Here is a 9989-nt window from a genome sequence, read left to right as displayed (position 1 = left end):
CGAGGGTCTACCGCTCCTCTGCAGTTCACTTCGGCTCCCTGCCACCCTCCTGTCTTCAACATGGTATGTGGCCCCAGTCTCCCTCCTTGTCCTGCTTTCTCCCAGGCGCCCCGATTCCTGCCTCGCGCAGTTTCATTGCCTTCCCCAGCGTCCCCATGCGTGTCCCGGTCTCGGCCGTCAGGGCCAGGAATCTGGGGGCTGTCCGGCGGCGCTCACCGGTCTCTGTCCTTGTCTTCCTCTGCAGCCTGGCCCGGCCCCCAGTGGCACTAACGTGGGCTCCTCAGGACGCTCTCCCAGCAAAGCAGTGGCGGCCCGGGCAGCGGGATCCACCGTCCGGCAGAGGTAAGGATCCTTGCGAACTTCTCGGCTGTGGGCTCCTAGGGATGGGGCCCAATAATTCGTTGGTCTTGAGAAGGAGACCCCGGGATGTTAAGATCCATAAGGACAAAACGAGCTTCCTGTGATGTGGCCATATGGGTAAGGAGTTTTTGGTCTTTTATGTCTCGAGAGGGAGGCAACATTTTCTTTGTTCAGTTTTGAGTATCGCTCTTGAAAAAGGAAAGTTAAACTGGAGTAAGGTCACAGCATTGAGAAAACTGACGTCCTTAAACTGGTATCTTTAGACCTGAACCTGGCACATTTCTATCTGGAAGTCCCATACACACTCAGTCTAACATGACTCGTTCAACGCGCAGTTCAGTTTCCTTTCACCTCAGCTCCCGCGCCTAATTATGTCTCCTTACGTCCTTATGGTACTGTTGTAAACTCGTTCGCCCAAAGCCAGAACTTCAGCATCATCTTGGATTTTTTTTAATGCTCAGTCTTTATTCAATACGTTTCTATTGCACACTAAAACCTTCCGTCTCCATTTTCTACTGCCTCAGTTTAGCCCTCAATTTCTCTCATCTAGAGAAATTTGTACCTAACTCGTCTCCTCTCCAGGTAATTTGCACTCTAATGTGTCCTATTCTCTGTCACACTGTTGGTTAGCTTCGGTGTTAGTTTCTTGTTGCTTAAACACTGCAGGGGATGGGAGAGGGTTCCCAAGACTCTTTGTGGTGGGTTGTGTTTTTTTTTTTTTTTTCCTCCAGTCTAACTGATTCTCTTCTCTCTCTCTTTATGATATAGCAACAGTGAGTTTATTACTGTTTTCTGAACTCACTAGACATCCATTTCCCTGCCCTTGCCCCCCATCTCAGTTTCTGTATATCTTGAAGACTAGGCTCAGAGGTTATTTCCACTAGAGGCCTTCCTAACTCCAAAGGCAACAGTAGCTGCTAGTCTTCTCTTTTACACCCAAGCATTTTGTTCATGCCCTTCTGATAGTATTTGTGTTTCCATGTTTATCTCCTTGGTTAGACTTTGACAGAAACTGCCTGTTATCTCTGTCTTAACATAAAACAATAGCTGATGAGTGAAGGAAGGACTCAAACCACCCTGTAGTCTTGAGATTTCGCCCCCCCTCTCCCCCGCCTTTTGGAAGCGGGGTTGTTATCTAGAGAGGAAAAGAACTTGAACAGATACATGAAAACTGTCCTCAAGGAGGTGACGAGGGATGAGACTTTTCTTACTGGCTACAGTAAGTAAATCTAAAACTGATGAACTCACCTGAGACAGATTTCACCTTAGAGCAAAAAAAGAAATTAGTGGAACTGTCAGAAATGCTAAGATGATCCTGACTCGTGCCTTGTCATCAAGATGTTCAAGGCAAGGCAGGGATGGACCAGCTGGAAAGTGTGTCGAGCTGCGGTGTAGGTTATTTGGTCTTGGAGAGCTGTCTCGTTTCCACCTTGGGTTTCAGAGAGTCTTTGTACTGGAATGGAAAACATGTACGGTAGTAAAGTTCCTTGGGGAATGGGTCTAGTTAATGAGAATTAGTAGTATTGTGGCAGGACGTTGGGCCATCTGAGAACTTTCATAGGAAAAAAAAAATCATGTACTTATTAAATATAACAAAATTATTTACTTAATAAAAATGAAATAATTGCTGCACAAGTGAAATGGAGAAACAGACATCTGAGGACATATGTAGCTTATCAAGTTGTGGGTGTTGGTGTCATCTTTGAAGTGTTACTTCATGAGTGTAATATAATAGATATTGGCTGTCTATGAATATGTTCCCTTTTTGTGAGTTTGAAAGAAAAAGTTGAAGCTAATAGTTAATAATAGTGCTATGCATTATATGGCTCCCAGATTTGCATTTTGTCTCCATGTTGAATGAGGTAATAGAGGTAGTACCTTGGGGAAGAAACTCTGGGATTTAAGGTCAGGCCAGGGTTAGAGTCCTTGCTCTGTTGTTGCCATATAAAAGGAGGTTGCTAGGATGAAAAGCAACAATAATGCATTATAAACTGTAAAGCTATAAAAGCTACAGTGTTCAGGATTAATGGGAGTCAGGAATAGTAAGATGATGGACTAGCTGGGGTATTAAGGAAGTGTTCAAATGGATACTTGAGGGTGCATGCCAGGCTCTGTTCCTGTCACGAGGCTGTATCTGTGGAGAAGCTAGGTAGGGTTTGACCTCTGAACCTTATATTCCAATGTAAGAGACCACAGCTGAGGCAGATAGATAATTTCAGGCAGTAAGGCCAAGAAGAAAAGTTGGGTGTAGAATAGAAAGTGGGTAGGGATAGGGTGTTCAGAGTAGGTGACATGTGACTTTAAACCTAAAAGAGACAAGGGAGCAAATCATGCCATGGAACAGCCAGAAGACCACCAAGTTAGAATAAAGTATGTTAAACGATGGTTATGAAAACCATTGTGTTAGGGCATAGAAGAGGCAGTTACACAGTGGCCAGAAAGAAAGGATAAAATAGACCCCAAAGAAATTTAGTTTAAAATTAAAATGTCCTATGTGCCAGCAGATGTAAGAAATCTTCAGAGGGGCTAGACTGATTCCATGAGGATGCTGAAGACAGGAACTGGAGTAGGGTGGGAGTGGGAGTAGCAGAAAGCGCATGGGTCCCAGTCTTGGCTCAGTGAAGACTTGTCAGGTCCACAGTGGGTTTATCATCTTGTTCAGATTTCATGTACTTACTCTACCACGTAGATGATGTGTATCTGTATGTGAAAGATCTTCTGGGTATGAATTAGTCCGTAAATTCTTGTGTGATTATATTTACAATCAGTTTTCCCATAGAAACAGTCATACCAATGTAGTTGGAAGTTCCCAGCTGACCACACGGCCCATAATTAACATGTCTGAAATATAATCTTTTGAGTACAGTACACCTAAATCACTGTTTGACACTGTTTTAGATTTCTAACATGAACGCAGCTCTTTTTACCAGAGCCCACACTGGAACCATGACTCCATTCTTCTGCGCAACGCAGCAGGGCAGGCTCCCAGTGCTTCTTGGATTCAGAGTGTGGGATTAGGTCCATGGTAGGGTGAGGTGGGAGCAGGATCAGAGTTTGGAGGACAGTGAGAAGAGATGGTGGGGATAGGGTGTTCACTTTTGTATGCCCATCTTCTCAAAAATCCAGAACCAGCAGCCCACAGATAACTGGAACAGGATTTTGAGGATTTGGTTAATGGTGGGGGGCAGTGATGAAACAGAGCTTTCTATCTCCTCTTCCTCTCCCCTTCCCTAGAGTTTATAAGTTGGTGATAAATGGGCTGAAGAAGGTTTCTTATGACCTCCCTCACACTTCTTTTCAAGTGGTCCCACTCTCACTCTTGAGTGGAGATGAGAAGTGGAACTGGAGGAGTGCTGTATGAGGGGATAGCTGCTGGGGAGGGTTTCCAGTGACCCGGGAGGGGACGGGAGGGATTCCCTGGTTCCTTCCAGGTCAGTGGCATTAGTGCTGTTCGCTGCTTCTGTGTGCTAAGGCTGCCTTCCCCACACAGTTCACTTCACAAGCCTTCATCCCCCTTGTGAGGGACGAGTTTCTGGTTGGGTGTTTCCTGCATTTTTCACATCCTACCTCTGTCTGAGATATATGGTCAGTATATCAAAATAATGAAAACAGACTACAAAATAATTTTTCAACAAATGTGTACTCTGTTTTGAGACCTGGATTACAACTTATGCTTTTGGTTTTTTTTTGTCTCTTTTGTAGAAAATACAGTAATTTGAAATGATTTTAAAGTAGTCTTTTTAAATTTTAATTGTTTTCTGGGTTATTATATGCATCAGCCTGTGGCAGGTACTCAATTATTAATGGTTATCATGATCAGTGGAATAAAAGCAAAACTTTGGAAGGTATTAGCAAAGAAAAAGTTAATTTTTTGGTTCTTTAAAAATATAATGGTAGCATATGTCATAATGCTCTGATAAGGGTTTCCAAGAAAAGGCCATTCGTAACATACTTTTTTCTCTCACAGGAAGAATGCCAGCTGTGGAACAAGGAGCGCAGGCCGTACGACCTCAGCGGGCACTGGGGGGATGTGGCGATTCTACACAGAGGATTCACCAGGGCTCAAAGTGTAAGTCTTGGGAGCAGACCTGTGATTCTGTCCAGAATCACAGAGCCTTTCGGCAGCACTGTGTCTCTGCCACCAGTGGTGTTTGCTTTGATGAGATTGATAATACACAGCAGCTTTCTTTGTGCCAGGTGGGCTGGGTTTGGTTTGTTCATGTACCAGCCAGTTACTTTAGGGCTCAGGATGACATCTGTTCATGAATTGAGTGAGAGCAAGGGGACACCTTCATGCAGCTCTGTCAAAATAAATGATGGGAACAGAGAGAACTGGAGGGAAAATGGCTTAATTAGATGAAATTGCTCTTCATTTGCTGTTCTTGTCCCACACTGAGAAATAGGACTAACCATTTGAATAGGAGCTGGGTGATTTTTCAAAGCTCTCCTGGAGGCATAAGCTGATATTATTACAGCCTAATGGGAGTTTCTGCATTAGGTTGTGCTGAAAAGTTCTTAGGCCTCCTTGCCTTTGGTGGGTAGTGATTGAACCCCTATCACTTTCCAAGTTCTTATGCCTCGGATTGCTCCCCATGCCTTACTCACTTCACTTTCTGGTACCTTATGGCAGACCTAATCCCACAGGTTTCTGACCAGGTAGACTCTAGGATACCACTCTCTCTCTCTCAGTGTTAGTCAAGTCTCAGAGTTAGTTATGTCTGACTCTTTGCGACCCCATGGACTGTAGCTTGCCAGGCTCCTCTGTCCATGGAATTCTCCAGGTAAGAATACTGGAGTGGGTTGCCATTCCCTTCACCTGGGGATCTTCCCGACCCAGGAATCAAACCTGGCTCTCGCACATTGTGGGCAGATTCTTTACCATCTGAGTCACCAGAGAAGCCTATGGATACGACTTACAGCTATTTCCTGACTAAATTCAGTGGATGAGGAATTGGAATAATGTCAGCAACTTGAGTTCATTTGTATAGCACCTCAGGTTCAGAAGCTCAGGTTCAGGGAGGCAAAGCTACTTGTCGAAGACAAACAGCCAGCCGGAGATGGAACCAGCTCTTCTGACCATTAGATTCCATGCCACCTGTTTGGCAGCGCAGAAGACAAAACTCAGCTTTATTTGGGTTAGTTTGTTTAACTGGACCAGTAGCTTGACCTGGATCACAAATTTAATTTAGGAAGACTTCCCTAAAATTCTTGAGATTTGGTTTTATTTATCGATTTTTTTTTTTTTTTTTCCTGTTATAATGAAGACTTGTAAGGTGAGAATTTATTTTAAGGAAGTAATTCTTGAGGTTGGGGATATGTGAGTTGGCACCAAACGGACAACCGCCTGGTCCTTGATAGAGGTAATTTTTCTGAGCATTTCAGAGAGAAAGTTTGAAACTAGTTGCTCTTCAGGGTATCCTGGGAACAACATTTTAACCCTTCTCGAGGTGGTAAAGCAGCTGTCCTCACGTGGGTGAGTCTGACTCATGCTTGCTTTGGGCTCTTGTGCAGTGGGGCTTGCTGCTGCTGTGAGTCCTCCCAGGAAGCGATAGAAGCCATTCCTTTGAAGTGTCATAAACCACAGTATTGTCATACCACACAGAGAGGTTTGTGGTGAAAGGACACAGATACACATCTTGGAGCTTGTTAGCTCTTCCTGGGAGTTAGAAATTTTTTCAGGTTGATAATGATAGCATTTCCGGGGAGCTTACTAGCAGCCTGACTGATGTGTGAATATATTTAATAGCTCAGCAACCCTATGAGAGAGATGCTATGATTGTCCCCACTTTACAGATGAGGAAACTGAGGCTTGGAGAAGGTGAATCACAGGGCCACAGTCACAGCTTGTGAGGGCCAGAGCTGGTTTCCAGACTCTAGCGCCTGGACTGTGAGCGCTGCACTCTCAGCTTCATGCTCTCTGGCTGATGTTGCTGTCATGGTGCTTCATAGTGAGGGAGTGTGATCCAGTGCATGGTGATGATGATGTCTTCCTTTGGACTTTTAAATTTGCTTACTCTTATAATTGTACAAATTTTGGAAGAACAACGTGGTGTACCAAGGACTTGGATCCCTGTGCATTGAGTATTGTCCACTAGTAGATTGACTGTTAACCTGCTGTTCCGCTGGGTTATTCTACTGCCTTAATTATAAAGATTCCTGGGGTCTTTGTCCACCCCCAGGTATATCTGGGAGGTGAAGTGACATCTTGAATTTACCAAAACTGGTGTTGGCAAGAAGAGTCAAAAAGGTGAAGCCCGTAACCTTTGACTGAAGTCAACATTCACAGGTTGTATAAAATCAAGGAATTTTATCTTTAAGAAACCCATGTGCTAATTCTTAACCTGGAAAACATTTGATTTAGAGAAGGGCTGATGAGTAAAATCTGTTGATACTTCCTTTCTTTATGGTAAACTGCTGCTGCTACTGCTAAGTCGCTTCAGTCGTGTCCGACTCTGTGCGAGCCCATAGACGGCAGCCCCCCAGGCTCCCCCGTCCCTGGGATTCTCCAGGCAAGAACACTGGAGTGGGTTGCCATTTCCTTCTCCAATGCATGAAAGTGAAAAGTGAAAGTGAAGTCACTCAGTCGTGTCCGACTCTTTGCGACCCCATGGACTGCAGCCTACCAGGCTCCTCCATCCATGGGATTTTCCAGGCAAGAGTACTGGAGTGGGTTGCCATTGCTTTCTCCTTATGGTAAACTAATAGAAGTCAAACTTTTTATGTTGCCTAGAATGTTTGGTTCCTTAAATATGGGAACCTTAAAGCAGTAAAATGAGCAGTGTATGGAATCAGAAAAGCTGAGTTCATATCCCTCCTTTCCATTCTGGCTCTGTTTTCTGAGGCAAGTAATAATCTCTCTGAGTCTTACTTTTTCTTCCTTATGAAATGAGATGAATATTTGTTTCACCTGTGTCTTGAGTTTGTTGATCATATGGGATCATATATTTAAAAATACTTCATGACTTATAATGTGATATTCATCTTTGTATGCCTGTTTTATTATAGTAAGACAATGAAGGTTGTCTTTATTAATTTGAAATAATAGTTTGATAATTGGCTCATTTGCACTTAAAGAATTTGGGAAAATTTTTAAATTACTTTTTATTATGGAAAATATCAAATGCACGAAATCAGAGAGACTAGTATCTCTAACACAGATCCTTTTATCTGTGTATATTTTAGTATGTCTTATTAAAAGATAAGGATTCCTCCTTTCTAAATAATCACAATGCTGTCACCACACCCTCAAAATATCCACAGTAATAATTTTTGGAATATTTTTTAACGATCTAAATTATATTCTTCGATGGATCTTGGGTGCTTTCCCCTCCCTTTTCCTCTAGGCAGTCTTTAATATTACAGATATTATAATGTATTACTACTGAAACTAAGCATGCCTTCTTTTCTTATTTCCAGGGGCCCTGTTCCAGTATTGGTTATGAGTCTTCTGTTCATCGCTTCTGTATTTATGTTGCACATTTGGGGCAAGTACACTCGTTCATAGATTCGGCTACATCCATCTGTCTGTCATCTGAAGAAGAAAGGAAAAAATCCCAACATATTTTGGACCAAAAACATAGTGATTTTCTGTTCATGAGGAACAAATTTTCTGCAAGCTTACTGTTTTACAGGGAACTTAATGAGAATTAAAGAATCGATTTTTTTTCTATGGCTAATAAACTTTTTAATTCATTTATACCAAGTCTCTTTGCTGATGCCTGACTGCTAGGGCACTTAGTCACTCTGCCTTTAGATTTACAAGTAAATATGTAGAAATTGTTTTGTGTAGAATTTTTTTTTTGGTTGGATTGACAGTTTCTTACATGACCATGTAGTCATTCAAATCCTAAATGCTGTAATTGGCCTTGGCTTGTTTTCTTCTAGGTATTTCCGTCCTGATGATTGTCATTTTGAGTGTTCTGTGGTTTTCAGGGAGTGTGCCTATGACTCCATCAGGCAGATCTGTGTTCAGAGGCAGCTGGTACCCAACGGAATCATCATAGAAATCATCCAGAAATCTTGGATGAAATGTTTGCTCATTCTGTTCTTTGTCTCTAAAACCACAGATAATATTTTTGCCTTTTCTTTCTTTCAGTTCTTAATTCTGTGAGTTTAGATGAGGGGTTTCAATCTATTTTATCACTTGTCGAAAACCCCTTTTGAAATAATTCATTTGGTAAATTGGATTTCTTATATAAAATTTTGTTTCATTTTGAAAATTAAAGACCTTAATAATCAGTGTGAGATACCAGAATTTCTAAACTGAGTCGTTATAATTCTAACCAAAAATAAAAAATTTTGAAGTGTCACTTAGCATATATTGCCTTCTGGCTATGAGCATTCAGTTTCTGATAGACCCTAGGAAATACCAAGAGTAGCTCAAAGGTGTACACTCTGAGTCTAGGACTCTAAGCCAGAATTTCTAAAGATTAAGAGATCATGTAAAACACACTAGTTGTCCAGCAGAATCACAAAATGATGAAGAGGTGTATTAGTTTTAAAAAACTGGTAATTTGGAAAGCATCTTTCTCTAAGCCTATTAAAAATTTTTTTAGAAGAGGTAAGCAGTTTCATAAGTGTTTTCCTTAAATCCTGGCTGAAAGTAATTTCAGGTCCAAAGTGCTAAATTTAAGTGGTGAAAGTGTGTATCTTTAAATATGACTTCCTCAGGCAGTGCATGGGTGAGTGTGAATTCCCAGGTGGCTCAGTGGTTAGAATCCACCTGCTAATGCAGAAGACACAGGAGACAATGGGTTTGATCCCTGGGTTGGGAAGATCCCTGGAAAAGGGAATGGGAACCCATTCCAGCATTCTTGCCTGGGAAATCCCGTGGACAGAGGAGCCTGACAGGCCCTCCTAGTCCATGGGGTTGCAGAGTCAGACATGACTGAGTATGTACGCATGCATACTATTGTAAATCCTAACAAATGGCAAATTGGGGAAAAAAATAATGAAAAACTGATTCCTTCTTATCTTGGGAATTGATTATTGCACAAAATAAGCATCTTCATTTTGAAAGTAAGGAAAAAGTCTCAATTTCATTCGGAAGAAATTAAAGATGATAGTATCTATAGTGGAATTTTTCTTTTTCTGGTATTCATGTTGACAGTACCATTAACAGTTAAAAGTCACACATTTAATTTGGAAAAGAAATCTGTTCCTCTTGTCTGGAGGATTTTCTCTGGGGGAGATGCTAAAGCCACTTGGGGGAGCTATTTGGTTGTGAGGGGTGCATTCTCTGCACAGTGCTGCTGTTAGCCTCCTCTGCCGAGCAGTGGTCTCTAGTGGACTGATTGCTGAAAGTCACTGACTTTTCTGAGCCAGTGATTTATAAGAAAATGCTAGTTTTCAGTGGCAGAGCAAAATGCTTCATTCAGCAGAAGGAACAGTGGGGGTTGGGCATAAAAATGTACAACATCTATTATGTAGCTGTTTTTGGCTCTGATGATACAATGCTAATACCATAGCTGAGAGTCTTAGTGTTCAAGCTGTTCCTTTTTCTTTTTTTCCAATTTTAAAAATTGTGGCAAAATACACAACATAAAATGTACCACATTGGCAGTTTTTAAGTGTGCGAGTCAGTAGTACTGAATACATTCATATTTTTGTGCGACCATCACCACTATCCA

The 9989-nt window shown here is 41.9% G+C and overlaps 1 protein-coding gene across 1 annotated transcript; it reads left to right on the top strand.

The window, feature by feature from the left end:
* Positions 1-6: 6 nt before the first annotated feature.
* SEC61B (Sec61 beta subunit) lies at positions 7-8919 on the top strand. The gene is made up of 4 exons (XM_010847036.1): positions 7-63; positions 245-342; positions 4328-4429; positions 7777-8919. Exons 1-4 carry the CDS (start codon positions 61-63, stop codon positions 7862-7864), a joined length of 291 nt encoding a protein of 96 aa, XP_010845338.1. The 5' UTR covers positions 7-60; the 3' UTR covers positions 7865-8919.
* Positions 8920-9989: the final 1070 nt, after the last annotated feature.

The sequence above is a fragment of the Bison bison genome, unplaced genomic scaffold (genome assembly GCF_000754665.1).
Source record: "Bison bison bison isolate TAMUID 2011002044 unplaced genomic scaffold, Bison_UMD1.0 scf7180017864243, whole genome shotgun sequence".
Taxonomy (NCBI): domain Eukaryota; kingdom Metazoa; phylum Chordata; class Mammalia; order Artiodactyla; family Bovidae; genus Bison; species Bison bison.
The sequence above is the reverse complement of the archived record's forward strand: the minus strand, read 5'-3'. Positions and strand labels throughout refer to the sequence as shown.